The following is a 25,360-nucleotide window of genomic DNA, read 5'->3' as shown; positions in this document are numbered from 1 at the left end:
CAAATAATCAGAAATAACGAACCAAGTGATTGTAAATAGCAAATGATCAGCAATTAGATGTAGGTTATTGGTGTTTGGGGGGGGGGAGATTTGCTTTCCCACAAGGCTAAGGTATTGGATAAGTAGGATGCGCGCCACAGGATTGATCAGGATTGGTTAGTTAGGATAAGTTCCTTGTGTGATAAGTTTCGGAGAGACTGGTCACCAGTTGTTTATTCCCTGATTAAGGGTAGTGGTGGCTTATGTGGTAACGTCCCTGACTGGTGATCGCCAGATGGAGGTTCGTATCCCACTCAAACTTGTTAGTTCCTTTAGTGGCTGCAACTTCACCATCATAGTGAGGTTAAAGATAGGGGGTTTTGCGGGAACCTATAGGTCTATCTGCTGAATCATCAGCAGCCACTTCCTAGCCCCCTTGGGAGGAGAGTGGCTTGGGCGCTGATCATATATATATATATATATATATATATATATATATATATATATATATATATATATATATATATATATATATGTATAATGGTCAGTCTGTAGGGCATTGTCCTGCTTGATAGGGCTATGTCACTGTCCCTTGCCTCTGCCATTCAAGAGCGACCTTTTAAACCTTTTAAGAACCGTTGAAAGGAATTATTATCATTATTACCTCCGCCAAGGAGGTTATGTTTTCACCTCTGTCAGTTTGTTTGTTTGTCACCAGCCTAATTCAAAAAATTACTGATGAATTTTTATGAAAATTTCAGGATCTGTCATAAATGGGCTAACTTAGAGGTGACTAGATTTTGGAGGTGATCCGGATCACCATCCAGATCCAGGATTTGCATTATACAGTAGATCCACTCGCTGTCAACGCATAAAAGAGGGAAAGCTTGGGTCCGTAGATTTGAGTAAAATGGTGATAATCTTCATGGGCGGAGGTCTGAAATATTTTATTGCTCTTTCTACTTTTTATCATTGTTATTATCTTTATCATTATTGCTGCCTGCTTGCGTTTTTTTTTGTTTTTTTTTTGTTTTTTTGTTTTTGTTTTTTTTGTTTTTTGTTTAATGAGGATTAATATTATAACAAAGAGAAGTTGAAGAATGTAGAGAACTGATTAACACGAATGGATTGAAGGAAAAGTAAATGTTTAACGTTACTTTGTTTCTGCAAACATTTTCACCAACTTTATAATTCTATGGGCTTATCAGTTCTTATAGATGGCGAATTTATATTTGGGAAGATACGACTGAATATGAACTATTTTCTGACCATTTTCCCTGACTTTTTGAGAGAAAAGATTATTATCCATTTTATAGATTCAGCCGTTCCAAATTTTTTATTATGCTGTTAAAAACATTCAGAACATTTTAAAACAAAAAATTCTAATGAATTGAATAATTTAAATATATAGCGAAATCATTAGTAAATGATATGGAAAATCCATGTTATAGATTCAGCTGTTCCAAATTTTTTAATATGCTGTTAAAACATTCAGAATATTTTAAAACAAAACATTCTATTGAATTGAAGAATTTAAATATAGTGAAATCATTAATATATGAAAGGGAAAATAACGTTAACAAAAACAACAGGCGAAAAGTGACATTGGAAAGAATAAAGATTCTAAAGAGACCCATTTTGTCATTCAAGAGAGGGTTGCCAGGTTGGCCTTTTTCAGGCCAAACCCCTAAATTGTGGCTTTTTTTTTTTTTCGTACCAAACATCTCAATTTGGCCTTTTATTTAAATTGACCGGACATGAATGCTTTATTTTTGTCCTTTTTCGACGAATGGCCAAACACCTCAATTGTGGTCTTTTTTCGTACCGAACATCTCAATTTGGCCTTTTTTTTAAAATTGACTGGACATAAATGCTGTATTTTTGTCCTTTTCCGTAGTTTAAAAGTTGTCCTTTTCTCATTTAGAAAACCTGGCAACCCTGATTTTCAAGGGTCTTCGTCGAAGAGGCTTTTGTTTGGATTTCGTGGACGGGGCTCTCGATCGCGTCGAATGACTCCACTTTGGGCCCTCTCAATGACGTCACTAGCGGCGTGAATGTTCAATATAGGGCCAGAAGAGGATTCGGAGGAAGATGAGCCCATAGGCAGTCCCGGGACAGAGAGACCTGGTGGAGTATTTGAGAGAGAGAAGAGAGAGAGAGAGAGAGAGAGAGAGAGAGATTAAAGAAACTTGATAAAAATACTTGAGATAGATAAACAGATCGATAGGCAGAGAGAGAGAGAGAGAGAGAGAGGAGAGAGGAGAGAGAGAGAGAGAGAGAGAGAGGAGAGAGAGAGAGAGTGTGTGTTTAAAGAAACTTGATAAAAATACTTGAGAGAGAGAGAGAGAGAGAGAGAGAGAGAGAGAGAGAGAGAGAGAGAGAGAGAGAGAGAGAGAGAGAGAGAGACTAAAAATCCTTGAAAATTATTTGAGATGGGTAGAGAAGTAGAGGAATTGGTCGAGAGAGAGAGAGAGAGAGAGAGAGAGAGAGAGAGAGAGAGAGAGGAGAGAGAGGAGAGAGAGAGCTGGAGGCTTCAAAAACCCTTGTAGGATATTTGAGAGTTAGACAGATAGACAAATGGATCGATAGACTAAATAGATTAAGCACGAGTATGAGATAGTAACTTGAAAAAACTTGTAGAATGATAGATAGATAGAGAACAGATGGTGACAGTTTGAGTGAATTTATATATATATATATTATATATATATATATATATATATATATATATATATATATATATATATATATATATGATAAATTTTGCACATTTAGACGTGTTTTTCATATTCAAATAAGCCATATATATTTTTGATACATTAAATGTCTGGATTCTCTTAACGACTTCGGGATCAGAGCCCCAGGCGAAATCACACAAAGACAAGAGCTTGTGTCCGGCCGGGAATCGAACCCTGGTCGGCAAGCTTGTATAGACAGTGACTAAACCACGTGGCCAAGTGGTTTAGTCCCTGTCTATACGAGCTTGCCGACCAGGGTTCGATTCCCGGCCGGACACAAGCTCTTGTCTTTGTGTGATTTCGCCTGGGGCTCTGATCCCGAGGAAGTTAAGAGAATCCAGACATTAATGTATCAAAAATATACATGGCTTATTTGAATATATATATATATATATATATATATATATATATATATATTATATATATATATATATATATATATATATATATATATATATATATACATACATATATAGATGGATGAATAATTATATAGCAGAAATTACAGTTAGAGACTTTAAAAGAGTAAATATGGAATTATGATATAAGAAGATAGAAAAAAAAACTGAAGTTCAATACATTCCAAATTGAGAATCAAGTCAAAATTAAAATAGGAAATAGGAGAAAGAATAACAAAAAACCGGATAAAAGAAAAAAATATTCAATAGTGAATGGAAGAGTAGAAGTTCAACAGGCGGAAATTTCATGTCAAGTGGCAACAAACACAAATCAAGAGAGAGAGAGAGAGAGAGAGAGAGAGAGAGAGAGAGAGAGAGAGAGAGAGAGAGAGAGAGAGAGAGAGGCCTCTCCACTAATTAGTGGAGATCCGACGAGTGACGAGTTGGTGAGGATGGAATAACGAATCCAAACAAGGTAAACACAGTAATAATCCTAAGATCCTCAGTACAGCAAATAAATCCGGGATTTGATCAAACAAACGTAGAAATAATCTTTTATTCCGAAATAACAACCTAATGAAGGATTTCTGGGAACAGAAAAACCTTGGTGACAAAATGGCGTCCATGACCTTAAGGAGGCGGAGGAGGAGGAGGAGGAAGGGGTGGAGGAGGAGGAGGAGGAAAAGGAGAAGGAGGTAGAGGTGGAGATAGTGGTGGTGGGGAAGGAGGAAGAGGAGGAGGGGGGAGGAGATGGTGGTGGAGGAGGAGGAGGAGGTAGAGGTGGAGATGGTGGTGGTGGGGAAGGAGGAGGAGGAGGGGGGAGGAGGTGTTGGTGGTGTGGTTGGAGGAGGAGGAGGAGGTAGAGGTGGAGATGGTGGTGGCGGGGAAGGAGGAGGAGGGAGAAGGAGGTGGTGGTGGAGGAGGAAAAGGAGGAGGAGGAGGAGAAGGAGGTGGTGGTGGAGGAAAAGGAGGAGGAGGAGGTGGAGGAGGAGGGGGAGAGCGAGGTGGAGGAGGAGGAGGAGGAGAGCTAGGTGGTGGAAGGGGAGGTGCTGGGGGTGGAGGGGGGGGGGTGCTGGGGGTGGAGGAGGAGGAATCGTTACTGAATGACTTCAAAGACAAGCAAAGAACATCAAAGCATAAATCACTAATAATCCGGCCACTTATCCCCGAAAGAAAGGGAGAGTGATAAGGAACAGTAAGCTCCTTAGTATCCGAAATCCTAGAAGACAGGTCAGATCCTTCCCTCACCCCTTAGAGGGGGGGGGGGAGGTACAGTAGTTAGTGGAGTCACCAATCTAGGGGGGGGGGGGGGGAATGGAAGGGATCAAAGATGAAAATTACAGTATAAGTCTCCATTGGCACACTGTATTTGTAGAGACCAAAATATCTTGGCGTATATTACATTGATTTCTGATTTGTATTTTGAATTCGTTTAAATTAGACACTTCTTAGATTAACTTTCAATTCTCATTGGTGAACGAATCATTAGAGTGAGGTCTTATGAAATCCTAGCAAATAGTACCGTTAAAATTTCTTATATGACTCATAACAGTTATTCATTACTGTTGTAATGTTAAATGGAAGAGGAATTGTCTCTCGTCCTCCTTATTTCTGTGTTCGAGAACATTAATCCATCTCACTGAATATGTTTCAAAGGGATTTTCCATTTATCTTCCAATAAAACTAATTTATTATTCATATTCTGTGTATTTAATCTTCATTCTACTTATCTGAGAGTTTTTAATACGAAATGAATAGTAAATTAAGAATATCTAACTGGTTTATCTTGTGAAAGCGATTAATTGATTGACTGATTGGTTGATTTCGAGTTCTCAGGCATTCTGACATCGAAGGTCATTGACGACGCTATAAAACCGAGCAGGTCAGTTAAGTAGCCTTATGCCAGCACCGGCTATTGACCGAAGCCCCAGCCTCTGGAGAGCAACGTCAAACAAAAGAATGGCTGCCGGCGAACGAGCCACATCAGGCTGTTAATATCAAGGAAGAACAGTCGGAACAACCCAAGCCACATTAACAACTTATCGGTCAGGGATCTTACTAAGATGAATACCAATCTGGGCAGTGTGAATTGGAGCGTCTCATTCATGGGGTATCATTCATGGGTATCATGGAGGTATCATAACTCATCCGTCTAGGATATCCTCGAGCGCGTCTCTGAAAAGTGGGGGGAAATGTTTTGGATAGATAACGCCTCAAGTCACACCATTATCCGACGGCCATTCCCCTGACAATTTAATCTCCGGCTTTGTTATTTTATCTCTTAACCGAGAATTAATCTCTTAGGTTTCCACTTTTTAAATTATGTTAATAAGTCCGTCATTGTATTGGAGTTCATCTGCCAGGAGGTTCGAGCTGTATCGTGCGTGGTTTGTATCTGTCGCTGTTGGAGCATGTCAATCTTACATTAATATGATCGTGATGCCATGTTTCTATCGCTTTATATCTGTCTATCTATCTATCATGATACTTTTCCAATTTTTGGAAGCAGCAGACAAGTACAAAAGGGGATTATTTACTCATTGTAGTTTGTGACATCCTGAGATGTGAGTGGAAGAAGTATCATGGTTTTCAGAGCAAAGTATATTTCCTTACTTTTAGGTGTAAGTTTTCTTTAATAAAACTTCAAAGAACACAGCTTTTGTTCATTACAAAATTCATGTTCGTTATGAAGGATTAACATAGATTACCATTAAAGCTGCGGTAAATTAAAGTAATGTCAGTAACAGTTCCGGTTACGTCATTATTATTGTTTTGTAGTTCATATGCGCCACAGAAGGTACAATGCGTTCTTTGGGTAGATTGTGCATAAGAGGATTAAAACGTTTAATTAACAATGGTTCCTGCAAGAGGTTCGTCAAATATTATCAATAAAACAATGGACTAATGGCCCATTTTGCATTAAATCTTCAACAGGCTTATTATACATTTAGGAAAATTCTGTTTTCACAAGATCGTTCATGATGTTTACATAAGGAGAGAGAGAGAGAGAGAGAGAGAGAGAGAGAGAGAGAGAGAGAGAGAGAGAGAAATGATACTTGCTCTATCACTTATTCTTCAGATGAGAGAGAGAGAGAGAGAGAGAGAGGAGAGGAGAGAGAGAGAGAGAGAGAGAAATGATACTTGCTCTATCACTTATTCTTCAGATGAGAGAGAGAGAGAGAGAGAGAGAGAGAGAGAGAGAGAGAGAGAGAGAGAGAGAGAGAGAGAGAAATGATACTTGCTCTATCACTTATTCTTCAGATGAGAGAGAGAGAGAGAGAGAGAGAGAGAGAGAGAGAGAGAGAGAGAGAGAGAGAGAGTGATTTTTGCTCTATCACTTATTCTTCAGATGAGAGAGAGAGGGAGAAAGAGAGAGATCTTGCTCTATCACTTATTCTTCAGATGAGAGAGAGAGAGAGAGAGAGAGAGAGAGAGAGAGAGAGAGAGAGAGAGAGAGAGAGAGAGAAGGATCTTTGCTTTATTACTTATTCTTCAGATAGGAGAGAGAGAGAGAGAGAGAGAGGAGAGGAGAGAGAGGAGAGAGAGAGAGATCTTTGCTTTATTACTTATTTTTTCAGATAGGAGAGAGAGAGAGAGAGAGAGAGAGAGAGAGAGAGAGAGGGAGAGAGAGAGAGAGAGATCTTTGTCTTTTAACTTATTCCTCAGTAGCTTTCCTCTTTAATTTAACATTGATTGCTCCTTCTCTCTTGTTTCCTTCTTTGTCTCGTCCCTTGACTTCCCAGCTCTTGACGGAAAGACTCTTCCGTCCTCTCGGCAAAGACTTCCGACCCCCAGTTTAATGTGTTATTGGAGGGCTTTAAACTGATTACCTGGTGGACTACCAAAGGATTCAGTGCTCTCTCTCTCTCTCTCTCTCTCTCTCCCTCTCTCTCTCTCTCTCTCTCTCTCTCTCTCACATATGTATACCTCACAATATATATATACACACATATATATATATATATATATATATATATATATATATATATATATATATATATATATATATATATATATACAGTGGTCTACATGGTTCAGTGTATATTAACCAGCCTATTCAGCAAAACATAAAAATTTACCATACAGGGGGTGGAAGAATGGATGGCTTATGCAGTGAATTAAGTACATTATTAGTCAAGATGAGTGTAGTCTTGTCACTGGCTTGGGGAAAAGCATGGGCCAACAGTCTTCGCCAAAAACAACTTTCCCGGAATTGAATTAGATAGCAATATCTTCTTGGGTTTTCCTTTTGAAGGAGAAAAGGCCCATGGTGGATATATATGTATCTGATTTTAATTTCATTATACATTTTTCTTTGGAGGGAGTAGCCCCAAATGATACAGTATTCGGTTTCCTGGCAAAACTTTAGGTAGGACTCCCTTTTTTAGTCTGGTATGTACTTATAGCTATGCGGGGCTGGAGGGCAGTAGACCAGGATGCAATCAACTGACCTCAAACGTGAATCGGGTACTGAACCATTCAGAAATGGCAACAAGTTATGAATACGTGATCTTCTTAACCATAGTAGTGGGGTAGCCATATACAGTTCAGTTTCATAAATTTTAGCATTACAACACTAAGATTACTAACAATAGTTGTGGTAGCCTATTGCAAATGCCCCTTTTTCGCAATCTGTAACTCGGGAAATTTGAGTCCAACAGTTTTAAATAGCGTCAACAACCTCACTGTTGTTACGAGTTTTAGAGATTATAAATCTACCTGCTGAGTCATCAGCAGCCATTGCCTAGCCGTCCCTGGCCCTAGCTTACGTGGGGATAAGGACTTGATGGCTGATCGTACGTTAGCCTACAGTATATATAGTCAGAATCTAGGACATTCTCCTGTCCTGCGTCTCCTACTCATGACAACCTTTAAAACTCCCAATCTTCCCGGTCATAGTTTGGTTGCAGAGGGGCTTGGGTCCTGATCATTTGTGGTCTGTAGGTCATTTTACGACAACGCAGTGATGAGCCCCATGCCTCTACCAGAGGTTAAAAGAATACCTTCTTTTAACCCTGGCCTCTACCACTCATTATTACCCTTTAAACCTTTTATTGGCAGACACGAAACCTTTTGAAACTCAAGTTGCTTATGAGTTACATCTAAACTATTTCTTTCTCATCAGTAATATTGAACTCCTTAGAAGATAATTGGCTCCTATGTGGCTTTTTAGACTTTAAATAACCTCACGTACGGCTTTTCAAACTTCTAATAGCTTTGCCATATGAAAAAATAAGATACATTTTAATACGAAGGTGAGTTACTTCGGCAAGTGACCAAGACGAAAGTCTCTTATTAAGAGAGGCGTGTTTGGTGACACGAATTGTGCACACACCATGTTTGAAGGAACCATGGCAGCAAAAGAATGACAAAAAGTATTATGAAAATAAGGGCTAGTGTAATAAAGGATTCGAGACCTATATATAGGAATATTTTTCAGACAATTTGCATAAACGGAGCAGAAAAATATCCCGAATAAAAACATTGGAGGGAATATTTTTACACCGAAATGGAAACGATTTGAATTAGACATTTGACCTATTTGTTCAGAGGGAAAATGAGTTCTAGGAACTAGTAATTTGTTTTAATGAAATTGCTAGAGGCGATTTAATTTTCATACTTTTCCCAGCTGCGTTTATGAATAACGTACAAATGAAAATGAATAGTCTATCTACATCTAACCCAACATGTGTTTTTCATCTTTATGTAAGGCGGAATGCATAAAAAACGAAAACAATGAATAAAGTAAAATGAAAACAATGAATAAATTAAGTAAAATGAAAAAAAAAATAAAGAAAGTATATTAAGGAATAAACAAAAACATGATATAAACGATTGCTTCGTTCTTGCTTCATTTGCATACGTACTAACGTTCATGACATGCTTTAGCCGAATAAGGTCAGTCATCTCAAGATATGTAGGGCTCTTGTCATAAATAGTTCTTGGAGAGGACAGATGGGAGCTGATGCCACTCATAGCGAGATTATATACTGTATATACCGTGTATATATATATATATATATATATATATATATATATATATATATATATATATATATATATATATATATATATATGTGTGTGTGTGTGTGTCATATATATACACATATATGTATATATACAGTATAAATTATATACATACATATATATATATATATATATATATATATATATATATATACATATATACATAATGGTGTGTGTTTTGTGTGCGTGTATATATATACAATATATATATATATATATATATATATATATATATATATATATATATATATTTACATATATATACATGTATAAAAAAGACACATACACATACACGCACATATTATATATATATATATATATATATATATATATATATATATATATATATATATATATAATATATATATACAAACACACATACACACATTTATATATATATATATATATATATATATATATATATATTATATATATATATATATATGTTTATTCGTATTTATCCATACTGTATATTCGTGTTCATGTGTACTTAAAACTCTCCAATAGTATGGATCTTAACTGAGACTGTACCTGCTTAAAAATACAGATGTTTCAACGGAACGGAAATTACTTAGTGGTACATTTATTTCATTTGCTTGGATTTCCGCAGGATGACTTTGTTTCCAAGAATTTCTACTTATTACTTGAATTCTCAACCTCCTTTTCAAATTAAACTCTAGACTTTTTTATTACAATTAATCAAATAACATTTAAATTAAAACTCGGTTTCTGATTGCATCCACTTTACTTTGACATATTCAAGTTTTAAGAATTTCCAGTAATTTCTGAATTTTCTTTTCAGAATCATGAGAGATGTCCTGGAAGAGACAAAATCAACGCTGAAGGTCATTAATCGAGAGAGGGTGACAAGCTTACTCCAGAGCTTAGAGTTTTGAGTCCACCAACCATCGCAATGACTTCCGAAGAATGTAAACAGAACCACTTAAGCAAACCATGACTCTCGTCAGAAGAACCGATTAAGAACTAAATACAATAATAGAAATAAAAAGAAAGACATTATGAAAACCGAGACACAATACTAAAGAAGAACCCACAGCCATGTCTACCCAAAACAACTGGGAAACAATACCAGAGGGTGACACTCCCGAAAGCCCCAACATGACCTCCGAAGTGGAGGAGGTGACCTCTCCCACCTGCGAAGTCGACGGCAAAGGGGCCTGCAACGGATTCTGCCGCTCCAACAGCACCAAGGGCGACAGCAACGGCAACGGGGAGCCCGGCAGCGAAGACGGCACCAAATTGCCGGCGCCGTCGTCCCTCCCAGTTGTGGCTAATAAGAACATGAAGCCCACGGCCAAGAACTGCTTCAGGTTGGTCGTGTTGGGATCGTCCAGAGTGGGGAAGACTTCGTTGGTTTCCAGGTGAGTGTGGAACTCTTAAGATGAGGAATGAAGTGTGTATATTAATCTCTCTCTCTCTCTCTCTCTCTCTCTCTCTCTCTCTCTCTCTCTCTCTCTCTCTCTCTCTCTCTCACCAATGAGGTGTATATATACACCATACTTTCTCTCTTTCAGCAATGAGGTTTATATATACAACATACTTTTTCTCTTTCTCATTATGAGGTGCATATATACAGCATAAAGTAGTTCTCTCTCAGCAATGAGTTGCATATGTGTATATTTATAGCATATTATCTCTCTCTCTCTCTCTCTCTCTCTCTCTCTCTCTCTCTCTCTCTCTCTCTCTCTCTCTCTCTCTCTCTCTCTCTCTCTTTGCAATTGATAATCTACTAAAAACTGTTTCTTGAATATATCACTAAAAATATTTAGAAAATAAAACATTCTAAAACACATCAACGAAATTACTACCAGCAATAAAGATAATCATCACAACCAGGTCAAGAACAGCATAAATACTTTATAATTTCCAACGCACAAACGACTTGCTTTGATTTGTTGAAGTCTCTCTCACAGTTGCAATCACGAGTATTGATTGCAGACGAATCCGATATGAATTTCCGGGAAGAGCTCAAGTCGGAGGCCATGAAGCTTTCACGACTCTGAAAAGGGGAGCGCCCAGTGGAAAAGCTAATTGAAAAAATTAATCTTTATATATCTTCCTGACGGGAACTACGTTGCTGTACAAGGAAAGGAGTGATATCATGTTCTTTATATATCTTCTCAAAAAGTTACTGGGCTCAATAAAAGCTATATCATCATCTTGGGTTAGAGTTCTCTTGCTTGAGAGTACACTCGGGCACACTATTCTATCTTAATTCTATTCCACTTGTTTTGTTAAAGTTTTTATAGTTTATATAGGAAATGTTCATTTTAATGTTGTTTCTGTTCTTGAAATATTTTATTTTTTTTATCCTTTCCCCACTGGGCTATTTTCCCTGTTGGGGCCCCTGAGCTTATAGCATCCAGCTTTTCCAACTAGGGATGTAGCTTAGCAAGTAATAATAATAATAATAATAATAATAATAATAATAATAATAATAATAATAATAACAATAATAATAATAATAATAATAATAATAATCTCCTCCTACACTTATTGACGCAAAGGGTCTCGGTTAGATTTCGCCAGCTGTCTCTATCTCGAGCTTTTAAACAATGAATAAAGAAAGTACAGTAACGATTAAGCACAGTAATATTATCATAATTAATGTCAATTAACATTGCTCAGAAAATGGTTCAATTACATTAATGTTATTGATATCAATCCCAGCAAAATGTTACAAAAACAGTATAATTGTAGAACTAATGTCACCCATTGTAGATTCTTTTTCATAGGTATATGACCTCACATTTCCATCTCTATAAGTAAGATATTAAGTAACAATATCAGGATAGAAATCTTGTCACACCCTATAGATCTTTTTCAGTACAAAAAAGACTACATGTCATTAATACTACAAGTATGTTACGTAATAGTATCAGAATAGAACTAGTGTCACGTATTGTTCATTGTAAAAAGAAAACCTTGCTGTTATTATCATTACTACAAGTGAAATATTACAAGAAAACCTAGCTGTTACTTTCATCACTACAAGTGAAGTATTACAAGAAAACCTTGCTGTTATTATCATCACTACTAGTGAATTATTACAAGAAAACCTAGCTGTTATTATCATCATTACAAGTGAATTATTACAAGAAAACTTTGCCGTTATTAACATCACTACAAGTGAATTATTACAAGAAAACCTTGCTGTTATTAGCATCCCTACAAGTGAATTATAACAAGAAAACCTTGTTGTTATTATCATCGCTACAAGTGAATTATTATAAGAAAACCTTGCTGTTATTATCATCACTACAAGTGAAATACTACTCAGCAGTATGTGCCAGTCCGTAGACTTTTTAATTTTTTGCCACGCAATCTTACCTTCCCGCCTCATGGTTGTGTATCGATTTCAAGCGAGAGCCCAGCATCATGCAGCTCTTATCATGGGCAGACTTTGCATGACAACATTTTGCTTAAATTGTTTACTTCTGTGAATGGAGTTCATTATTTAACAGCGCGCAGATGGCTTTTGTCTTTTAATATCATCTTCAGCTATTACACTGCCGAACAAAGGCTTCAGACATACCCTTCCACTTGCGTCTGTTTATGGTCTTTCAGTGTCAGTCCCTACCTGAAACATTATTTATTTCACCACTTTTACATTTTTTCATTATCAAAAGAGAAGAAATGAACCAGTCTGATGAGTCTAGCTCGACTCTTACAGAGTTGGTTACAGAAACTGAGGAAAACCTAGAGATGATTTCCGCAGTTTTGCCTGTTTTTGTCGAGACTTTCAAAATACAAAGATCTTGGAAATATTTGCTGATTGAAAAAAAAACCTGCAAAGAACGTGCGCATTTTACTGAGGATGAAAGACAAACACATAAATAAATTCTGCTGAGACTGTTAAGAAAAAAAAAAAAAAATACTCGACTTGCAAAATTTTGCTGAAGTTGGAAAATACTGGAGTTTCAGGTATTTTTGTTCTGAAACTTGAGTAGAACTGCAAATTCACAATTTTTTACCATGACAAGAAAGAATAACCTAAAATGAAAAAACCCGATATGATTCAGATAAAAAAAAAAAAAAAAAAAAAAAAAGATGCCTTACGGGTTCCTGCTGAGACTGACAATCAACTTACGGCTATCTGTTAAATTTCTGCTGAGACTGGAATACAAAAACGATACCCTACGAGAGAATTAATTCTTTTTTTTTTTTTTTTGCAAATATTAATCATGTGAGTACTCACACACCCATGCACGCACAACAATACTTGACGGCTAAATTACACCTTGTAGTCTTCGAAAGATCTCACTGAAAGATCCCTAACCTTAAGTGTTGCTTCTGCAGTCTAAAATCTTTAACATGCTCCGCCCCAAACATCATGATTGGCTGCCCGTGTTTGCTCCTTCGTAGCTCTCTTTACAAGCAAATTAACATTGTCTCATTGCTCTTCTGTTCTGGCAAAGGGTACAGGGATGTGCTGTGTATGTCAGCTGCATTGGTCACTATCAAAGTATTATAATTAATTACATTGTTTTATTATTATTATTATTATTATTATTATTATTATTATTATTATTATTATTATTATTATTATTATTATTATGGATCAGCTGTGAGAAGGTGGCAGGTGGCAGCCAATCACAATGCTTGTGGGCGGAGCATGTTAAACATCATGGACTGATTGATTGATTAATTGATTTGAGGTTTTCTGGCATCCTGACATTATGGACTGCATCCAATCATTTCCCAAATCGGGGTAACATGTTTGCTTACTCCCACGCCTTCCTAGAACCCCTCTAGCGATTACTAAATGTAGCTTTTTATTCTATCTAATGACCCACTTAAGCAGCAAACCCAATTCACCCATTTTCCTACCATTCCCTTTCTGCATTTCCAGTTACCTCATTACACAATTGCATAATTAATTCATAACTAGAATGCTTGTTTGTGGTCTGATTGTCCTATATAAAAATGATTAGTTTTAAAATTATTAATATTGTTATTATCAAAACAACAATTATTATTAAAATTATTATTATCAAAATTATTGAGAGAGAGAGAGAGAGAGAGAGAGAGAGAGAGAGAGAGAGAGAGAGAGAGAGAGAGAGAGAGAGAGAGAGAGAGAAGGTACGGGACAAGAGGGAAATAGATATGATTATAGGGAAAAAGAATACAATGGAGAGAGATAATAATTTCAATAACAATAATCGTTTTAATCTTAATAATGATAATAATTTCCATAATTTTAATAATTTTAATAATAATAATTTTAATAATTTTTCTTGAACACTTCCACATAAATACATCATCGACTCAAGTGTCGTTTCAGACTTGTATAGGGTAAATATATTCTTTCCTTAATTAATTTCTGATGTTTCTGATGGTTGTTATGGGTAAATGTAAAAGCAATAATGACTAGTCACTATAAAATGCTTTTTTGAAACCTGGAGGGTATGTTTTAATTGCTTATATTCTTTATGGCGTCAGATTCACCTTCAATCAGAAGTAGTTTCAAAATGAATAATTCAAATTAGATTTTACCATTCGTACCTAAGAGAGAGAGAGAGAGAGAGAGAGAGAGAGAGAGAGAGAGAGAGAGAGAGAGAGAGAGAGAGAGAGAGGAGGGAGCAAAATTCTCTACGGATAAAACTACGATTATTTCATTAATGTATTTTTACAATAATAATAATAATAATAATAATAATAATAATAATAATAATAATAACAACAAAAACAACAACAACAACAATAATAATAATAATAACAACTCTCTTTGCCTCTCCTTTGTTTAAAGACTTTAAACGATAACTCAATGATACAGGTGGCACTTTGGAACTTTCCTTCCCTGACTCCTAGATGACGTCTAAATTTCGAATCTGTTTGTTTTCAAAATCCAATTCTCGAAAATTATAAAAAAAATCATTAAACTGGTGATAGAATCACGTATGCAGAAGGTATTTACATTGTCTGTTTTCCAAAGAATAGGGTCAATTCATACTGAATTTTCGCCTCATTGCAATTCCTTCCATTATATTTCCATTTAGGGAGAGCCTCGTCACAATTGGTGTTTACCACAATTTCCAATTACCGTCAGACAATCAAAAGTTATTAACGAATGGGATTCTTGTTTCCGTCTACTCGTTATTCACAAAGCTTCGAAAAACAATTATTGTACAGCAGATGAAGGCAATGTTTTGTTTCTCCGGAAACACAATAAACTCAATTTCTTTTCCCTTCCGTGTTGTTAGCGCCTACAATCACCAACACACTACTGACACTTTCACCTTTATGGGTTACGGTAACCTATTGAAAGAGTACATGTGTCTCGATCTACTGGACTGGGGTTCGAGATATGCTCAAGCTCGATAGTTTTTTGTAATGTCTGCAATCTCACAATCATTGTGAGTTAAAGATAGGAGATTTGGGGGAGCCTGTAGATCTACCAGCTGAGTCATAAGCATCCATTGCCTGGTCCTCTCTGTTCCAACTTGGGTGTACAGGGAGACTGAACGCTGAGAATTTGTATATATGGTCAGTCTCCTTGGCCATGTCACTGTCCCTTATCTCTGCCATTCATGAGCAACCTTTAAACAGAAGCGTATTAAGTTTTTTAATAAACTTACTTAAACGTTGGTAGTTCAGCTTTAAAATGTAAGTGATATCACGGAATGAATATAATCAATATAACATGTTCTACAGTTTTTTTTTTACGGCAAACTAATTCTCTCTCTCTCTCTCTCTCTCTCTCTCTCTCTCTCTCTCTCTCTCTCTCTCTCTCTCTCTCTCTCTCTCTCTCTCTCTCTCTCTCAGTTTTGTATCTGTGTGCCGGTGAGTGATTACACTTTTGCGACCCTATAAATATCATGATTTAACGCGGATAACAAAAGGCTATCGAGTGCAATATAGCTACAAGTTTTCGTGAATAGTCGGTGATTAGTTTGAGGTCAGAGAAGTGGGATAAAACGTCGGCATAGAATAGTTATCTTGTGAATTACTAAAAATCTAATCAAGATGGCTATGTACAACACAGGCAAGGCTTGGAGAGACATCGCTGGACTCAGCAAAAGTAAATTCCATGAGTTGGCGAAACAGGAGCTCGACCGTCTGATAACAGTGGTCACTAGTAACGTCAACCAGTGTGACGGAAAAATATTCGCAGACATATTGAAACAATATGATCCAATAAACTGGAGCAAATCTGCGGAAAACATCAGCAAAATAATAGAAGAAATTCCAAAGAAGATCCAAGTGATAAAGAAACTTATAAAGAAAGTCTACATCAATCAACACATTCCATCAAAGAACAATAAGAAGTCCAATATGGTGAATATGCTGATTGATGCAATGGGAAAAAGAATGCCAAAATGGTGTAATACATGTAAGATATGGTATTCCATTAATAATCCTCAACAATTGATTAAAAAATGTGATGCCTGTCATGTTCCAACACACCCCACATGTGCTGAAATACAGCAAAAAATAAAAAATAAAGACACAAAGGTATTCTGCTCAACATGATTAGTCTGGATAGAAAATATAATTAAGTCGAGACTAAATCTACAAATAGTTGAAGATAAAGAAGAGGAAGAAGAAGAAACAGAAGAGGAAGAAGAAGAAAAAGAAGAAGAAAAAGAAGAAAAAGAAGAAGAGAACAATGAACAGGATATGTGTAAGGATGCAGAAGAAATCATTGATATAACCTATGGGACCATCCAACAACATACTTATGAAGAAATAAATTACCAGATGGAAACAATTAATAGACCCAAGAGACTCTACCCGGACCTACATAATTTTAGGGAAGAGCAAGAACAAGAAAAAATAGAAAAGAAGGATATAGTCTGCAATATGCTGAAAAGAGGGAATTGCAGATTTGGCGAAAGATGCTACTACAAGCATCCAAAGATATGCCATAATTATGAAATATATGGTAAATGTGCGTATTTAGACGGATATGGAGACGAATGCAGAGATCTCCATCCAAAAATATGCAAAAACCTAAAAGAAGGAAAAGGATGCATTTACAACAAAAAATGTCGATATATGCATCCTGCAACCATGAATGAAAGTAAGAAAACTCAGCAAACTGAAAAGAAAAATGAAAGCAAAAAAGAAACAAAAAAGCAGGCCGTATAAATACCACGCTTTGAACCAAGAGCCCCAAGATATGAGGCCTTTCAACCCAAACCTGCACGTTTAGAGCCCAACTACAAAGAATGCATCTATAATGCCAGGGGTTGGTGCAGATATGGGGACAGTTGCAGGTATACACACACAAATAAATATGAAGGCGAAAGAGCAAATATTATAGAAAAGTTGGATTTTTTAATGGCAGAATTCCGGGAAATGAAGAAAAGAACATCATATCAGAACAGGAAGGAAGCATGGGAGAATCCATATTATTACCAATATTAAATAATGGGATGAAACACAAACCATAATAGTAATGAATGCACAGGGTTTAGTCACGAGTAACTCTAAAAGGAAAATAGAGTTCTTAGAAGAACTAACCCAAATTGAAAAAAATAGATATATTAAATATAAGTGAAACATGGTATTCCCAAGAGACTGGCAGTGATGACCAGATAAAGGGTTTCCAAACTTATAGATCAGACAGAAAAAATAGGAATCAAGGGGGAACCGCAATATATGGAAGAGACATAAATCAAGGAAAAGTATGTGAAAAATACAGCAACACAGAATGTGAATTGATTGAGGTAGAATTTGAATTTGAAAAACTAATGAATATCGTAGTTTACAGACCCCCAAACACTAAGGAGTTTGACATAATAATAGAAAAAATAGATGATATATGTAGAAACCATAAAGACTGGAATATACTCCTATCCGGAGATTTTAACTTTCCTTTCGTGGATTGGAAAGAACGGATAGACGAAAGTGGTTGTATGTATACATATAAAAAAGATAGTAATAGTAGCGCAGAAGATAAGAGGCAATTTGAAAAGCTTCAAAATATGCTATTAGAACATAATATGCAACAAATAAACCACATTCCAACAAGAAAGGAAAATGTCCTAGATCTAGTATTTGTGAATGAGGTGAATTATGTTAAAGAAATAATAGTGTATAACACGGGAATTTCAGACCACAATGTCATAGAATTGATAGTCCATTCCAAAGCAAGTGATCGCAGAATTAATAAAAGCACAAAACTTTGGGAAGGATATGGAAAATATAACTTTTACAGTAAGAATATAAAATGGTCAGAAATAAATGAAGAACTGAATAAAGAATGGAAAAATGTATTTGTAAGTGATAATATACAGGTAAATACGGACATACTGTACAATATACTGGAGAAAAATGTTGAAAAATATGTACCGAAAAAAAACAATAAACAAAAGACGTGCATACCAAGAGACAGAAGGATCTTATTTCAGAAAATTAGAAAGTGGAAGAAAAATCTTGCAAAAGAAAAAAATGTGTGGAAAATGAGGGAAATAAAATGTAAGATAGAAAATGCAGAACAAAAGATTATACAGTCGAAAGAAAATGAAAAAAGGGACTTAGAAGAAAGGACACTTCAAAATATAAAAAGAAACCCCAAAGTACTTTACTCCTATGCAAAAAAGATGAATAAAGGGAGATTAGAAATAGGCCCTCTAAGAATTGAAGGACGGCTAACGAATGAAAAAAAAGGAAATATGCAACATATTAGCAGAAAAATATAAGAGTGAGTTCACACCAAGAATTGCGAATGAGAATAATGAAACAGAAATGAGAGAAGAAAATGTTGAATATCTAACGGATATAGATATTAATGAAGCAGATATTGTCACGGCTATAAACGAAATTAAAAATGGATCGGCAGCCGGACCAGATGGAGTTCCAGCGATTTTGTTAAAAAAAAAAACTGCAAACACTATCGCGAAGCCGCTTGCAATACTGCTAAGACAAAGTGTAGATATGAGCGAGATATATGTTAAACATAAATTAGCTTATATAACCCCTATCTTCAAAAGTGGATCAAGACTAGAGGCAAGCAATTATAGACCTGTTAGTCTAACATCACATATTATGAAAGTGTATGAGAGGGTAATAAAAAAGAAAATAATGAACCATATGGTTAAGAATAATTTGTTTAATATGGGTCAACACGGTTTCGTGCCTGGAAAAAGTACACAGACCCAACTGATAGCACACTATGAAAACATATACAAAAATATGATAAATGAAAAAGACACAGATGTGATCTATCTAGATTTTACAAAAGCCTTTGACAAGGTAGACCGTAACATATTGGAGAAAAAAATGAGAAAGCATAATATTGTGGGAAAGATAGGAAAATGGGTAAAAGAATTCCTGCAAAACAGAAAACAGATAGTGGTTGCAAATGACGAGAAATCAGATGAAGCCCAGGTAATATCTGGTGTGCCACAAGGTACGGTATTAGCTGCACTGCTGTTTGTTATTATGATCTCAGACATAGACTGTGATGTTGAAAACTCCGTAGTGAGAAGTTTCGCCGATGACACAAGAATAAGTAGAGAAATTACTTGTGATGAAGATAGGAACTCACTACAAAGAGATCTAAACAAAATATATGAATGGGCGGAGATAAATAGGATGGTATTTAACTCCGATAAATTCGAATCAATAAATCATAGAAACAGAGAAGGAATGGTATATGCATACAAGGGACCTAATAATGAGACAATCACAAACAAGGAAACAATTAAAGACCTTGGTGTAATGTTAAATAGGAATATGTTATGCAACGACCAAATAGCAACACTGTTGGCTAAATGTAAAGCAAAAATGGGAATGTTATTCAGACACTTTAAAACAAGGAAAGCTGAACACATGATTATGCTTTACAAAACTTATGTACGTAGTACACTCGAGTACTGCAATGTAATATGGTACCCACACTACCAAAAGGATATTGCGCAAATAGAGAGTGTACAAAGGTCCTATACTGCTAGAATAGAAGAAGTTAAGGACCTTGACTACTGGGAAAGACTGAAATTTTTAAAACTATACAGTCTAGAAAGGAGAAGAGAACGCTACATGATAATACAAGCATGGAAGCAAATAGAAGGAATTACTGAAAACATCATGGAGCTAAAAATATCAGAAAGAGCAAGCCGAGGTAGATTAATAGTGCCAAAAAATATACCAGGTAAACTAAGAAAGGCGCACAGGACATTAATCCACTACGCACCAGCATCGATAATGCAGCGACTATTTAATGTGCTGCCAGCTCATCTAAGAAACATATCAGGAGTGAGCGTAGATGCGTTTAAGAAAAAGTTCGATAAATACCTAAGATGCATCCCAGACCATCCAAGACTGGAAGATGCAAAATACACCGGAAGATGCATTAGCAACTCTCTGGTGGATATACGAGGTGCCTCACACTGAGGGACCTGGGGGAACCCAAACAAAAAATAAGGCAATAAGGCAATAAGGCTCTCTCTCTCTCTCTCTCTCTCTCTCTCTCTCTCTCTCTCTCTCTCTCTCTCTCTCTCTCTCTCTCTCTCTCATATATGTCGATAAAGTAAACTCGCAAGTTTAATCATCTTTGTGACGAATTAGAAAAAGTAATTATGTTATTATTATTATTATTATTATTATTATTATTATTATTACTACTACTAGCAAAGCTACAACCCTAGTTTGAAAAGCGGGATGCTATAAGCCCAAGGGCTCCAACAGGGAAAATAGCCCAGTGAGGAAAGGAAATAAGGAAAAACTACAAGAGAAGTTTAAGAACAATATATATAAACTATAAAAACTTGAATATAACAAGAGAATAAAAACTTCAAAATAACAAGAGGAAGAGAAACAAGATAGAGTCATGTGCCCGAGTGTACCCTCAAGCAAGAGAACTCTAACCCAAGACAGTGGAAGACCATGGTAAAAAGGCTACGGCACTACCCAAGACTATAGAACAATGGTTTGATTTTGGAGTGTCCTCCTCCTGCTTACCATAGCAGAAGAGTCTCTTCTTCCCATTCCAAGAGGAAAGTAGCCACTGAACAATTACAGTACAGTAGTTAATAGTATAATATAATATAATTAATAGAAAAATCATTAAAGAAAACCAAAGCTGAAGATGTGAATTGCATACAATTTTACACATCATCTTACACACACAATAAAAAGGTTTAAGGTTTAAAGAAACATATTACTTGAGGCTAACAAACCATTGCCATTTTAGACCCGTTTACGAAAACAATTTTTGATCGAGGCTGATACGGTAACTCATTAAGAAGCAGGTAAGAGTTGCATTCTTAAACGCTTTAGTAAACCTTGTAGCGGTGAGGACAAATACTGTAAGACTAGTGTACGCGACGAGTAAAAAAATTGCTAAATATTTAGATAGATATGCACACACACAACAAACGCAACCCCATCTCACCAGAGGTTGACTAATCCCTCTCCCTCTATCGAAGGTTACGGGGAGAGACCGAGTAGTTTTACGTCTTGCAATGCCACCGAGCGTGACCAGAAAGATACATATATATATATATATATATATATATATATATATATATATATATATATATATATATACAGTATATGTGTATATATGATTATGTATATATAATATATATATATATATATATATATATATATATATATATGTATGTATGTAGGCATATGTGTGTATATATGTGTATATATATATTATATATAAATATATATATCTATATATATGCATTATCTATCTATCTATCTATATATATATATATATATATATAATATATATATATATATATATATATATACACAGACAGTTGCTCTTTATTATATAGGGAAGATGATTACCTTCATCACAATCTCGAAGGCAAGTACTTTTATAATTTCTATAATAGTTGTTTCAATGACAATACTATAAAGCTGTTTTTTTTTAATCTTTGAAACATCATGCGTCAGTGACTTTAAAATCAAAAGTGTAGCACAGACCTTTGCAGTTTGAATCAAACCCTCTAATGCCGTTTAAACAACAGCATTGAATTAACTTAAATCAGATTGCGTATCAAACCATGAAAACATGTTATGTTACCAAAGCCTTTGAAGGAAGTGATGTTGTTGTTATGATGTGAACTACAAAACTGTTTTACCAAAGAAACCAGACCAGTGGCGGATAACTTCCATGATTATCTTATAACTTCGAAAGGAAGATCTTTTTAATAAAAAAAAAAAAAAAAAAAAAAAAAAAAGGAAGGAGAAAATACGGGAATAATAAAACGGCTGATCACAAAAGAAACTTATCTAACAAACACAAACTTTTCAATCGTAGGAGAATTCGTCATACTTTTTTCTTTATAATTTCGTAATATATCCTTTATACGTCATATGGTTCGCATTGTCGTCAGCGATGGTTAATACAAGTTAATAAGTCAATAACGCAATAAAAAAATGGACATAAGTTCGTGGCCAAATCCAATTTAGGTCGGGTGAGAACTCTCGGTAGAAAGAAGGGAAACTGAGGAGACAACAATCGGAGAAGGAAAAAGTTAGTTGGTGAAGTTTGCTCACTACACTTCGTCAAGTTAAGCTTTTATGAAACATGATAATCAAAACACCTGGAAGATATTAACGAATGACGGAGGCGGACGGAATACATTGAAACATTTTGTAGTTTTTTTTATATAGATAGATTTCTAAAATGTGGATTGGATTTTCCTTGTTTCTTCCAATACAGTTAAACATTAAGGGTCGGCTAAAATGAAAGTAGACAGAGGTGGTATGGTCATGTCATGAGAAGAGATGAACAGTATATTGGGAGGAGAGGGATGGAAATGGAGGTACAGGGAACGAGAATGAGAGGGAGACCAAAGCGAAGGTGGATGGACTGTATCAAGGATGACCTTCGATCAAAGGGATTAACCGGTGATAAAGTGTGGGACAGAAGTAGATAGAGAACGCTGGGCAGAAACATCGACCCCACATAAAAGTGGGAAAAGATGCAGAAGAAGAAGAAGAAGAAGAAGAAGAAGAAGAAGAAGAAGAAGAAGAAGAAGAAGAGGTCTAATAAACTGACTGATATTTTGGATCCTCGTTTCTTTCAATAGAGTAAAACTTTAAGGGTTGATTAAACTGACTGATATTTTCAATCCTTGTTTCTTCCAATATAGTAAAACTTAAAGGGTCTCATAAACTGACTGATATTTTGGATCCTTGTTTCTTCCAATATAGTAAAAATTAAAGATTCGAATAAACTGACTGATAACTTCGATCCTTGTTTCTTCCAATAAAGTAAAACTTAAAGGGTCTAATAAACTGACTGATATTTTGGATCCTCGTTTCTTCCAATAGAGTAAAACATAAAGGGTTAATTAAACTGATATTTTGGATCCTTGTTTCTTCCAATTGAGAAATATATTAAAGGTTGATTAAACTGAATAACTGATTGATATTTAGGATTCCTGTTTCTTGCTATAGAGTAAAACATTAAGGGTCAATCAAACTGGATGATATTCTGTGTTTTCAAATAGAGTAAAACTTTAGGGATCGATTAAACTGACTAAATGTATTTTATTTTCTTTCTTCCAATATAGTAAACTTGTGGGACGATTAAACTGACTAATATTTTGGATTCTCTTTTCTTTCAATTGAGTAAATCATTTAGAGTCTATTAAACTGACTGATATTTTGGAATCTTTTTCCTTCAATATAGTAAAACTTAAGGGTCGATTAAACTGACTAATATTTTGGATTCTCTTTTCTTTCAATATTTAAACATTAAGAGTCGATTAAACTGATTGATATTTTGGATCTTTTTGAAATAATGATTCTTCCAGGTAAAAAAATAAAAGATGAATGAAATCAATAAAATCAATGAGGGAAAATATTGCAATTTGAGGCACAGGAAATAATTATCTATAACCAATTCACTCGCCAAAAATAACAATCAAGCTTTTATATCGATATTCAAGGTTAATTAGATAATAAAAATATATCAATAATAAAACATTAATAAAAAAATTTTGTTCCTCTAAGAGACAAAGGGCCTCATTTATATCATTTTAATTTCACCTTCCGCATATCAACACCAGAAATATTAGAATTAATAAAATAAATATTATCATTAAAATCAAAATTATTCGTATGATCTTCAATCACAGTTGAATGACAGAATAAAATCAACAAAGAAAAACATTATGGAAAAACTTATACATCCTACATTTATTCATAATCGGTTGAAACCCCCCCCCCCGCCTCAACACCACTACCAAGGTCACACCGACCGAAAATGGCCGACTGCAATATCACCACCAAGGTCACACCGACCGAAAATGGCCGACAGAAATATTAGAATGAATAAAATCATAAATATTAAAATTATTTTTATGATCTTCAATCAGCTAAACGACAGAATGAAACCAACGAAGAAAAACATTTTGGAAAAAAACTTATACATCCTACATTTATTGAAAATCGGTTACCCCCCCCCCCACCCCCACCCCCCAACCATCACCACCAAAGTCACACCGACCGAAAATGGCCGACTGCAATACGGAAATGAAATGGGCCCCGGGGCTATGGCACTCACAGTATTAATCTCAGGCCGGGTACGTAATCTCTGCTTCCGACCCATTTAGTTAATCGCTGTTCGCCAGTGTTTCGAGTGTTCCCTTAAAGCTCAGCAATTGTGTCATCGGATTGAAATCGCTGCCATTTCTCATTATTAATGGACGATTGGATCAGTCTTTCTACCCGGGTTACTTACCATTCTTGTTAAATTTTCTTATTATACTTTAAATAAAATAAACATTGTTTTTTTTTTTTAATTACCATTCTTGTTGGTAATTTATTTTTTATTATGAGTTGACTAAATAATTGTTTTAATATACTTTAAATAAAATAAATATTGTTTTTTAATTAACATTCTTGTTGGTAATTTTTTCTTATTAACAGTTGAATAAATAAATTTTTTTAATCCTGTTTTTAATAATAGTTAAAATTTCTTTATTCACTATTCATAAATTGATGACAAAGTTATTATTTATGAGTTGACTATATAAAATAAACTATTTTTTTAATCCCGTTTTTTATTTTAGTAAGTTAATATTTCTTTATTCACTATTCTCAAATCGAAGAGAAAGTTATTATTTATCGAATACTGTTATTCAACATTTATATTAAAATGTTTCTCATATGATATTCACTGTTTATGCGTTGAGTGAATAAAACAAATATTGTTTTTTAACCCTATTTTTTATTTATCGTTAAATTGTCTTTTCTCATTATTTACAAATTGAAGAGAAG

At 35.2% G+C, this 25,360-nt stretch overlaps 1 protein-coding gene across 1 annotated transcript in view; it reads left to right on the top strand.

The window, feature by feature from the left end:
* LOC137647253 (GTP-binding protein Rhes) overlaps nucleotides 1–25,360 on the top strand; it is a 199,889-nt gene that overhangs the window by 88,172 nt on the left and 86,357 nt on the right. Inside the window, 1 exon segment of the mRNA XM_068380646.1 lies at nucleotides 9,945–10,524. Within this exon segment, the coding sequence (XP_068236747.1) occupies nucleotides 10,202–10,524 (323 nt within the window). The 5' untranslated portion in view covers nucleotides 9,945–10,201.

Source organism: Palaemon carinicauda, chromosome 9 (genome assembly GCF_036898095.1).
Source record: "Palaemon carinicauda isolate YSFRI2023 chromosome 9, ASM3689809v2, whole genome shotgun sequence".
Lineage (NCBI taxonomy): Eukaryota > Metazoa > Arthropoda > Malacostraca > Decapoda > Palaemonidae > Palaemon > Palaemon carinicauda.
The sequence above is the reverse complement of the archived record's forward strand: the minus strand, read 5'-3'. Positions and strand labels throughout refer to the sequence as shown.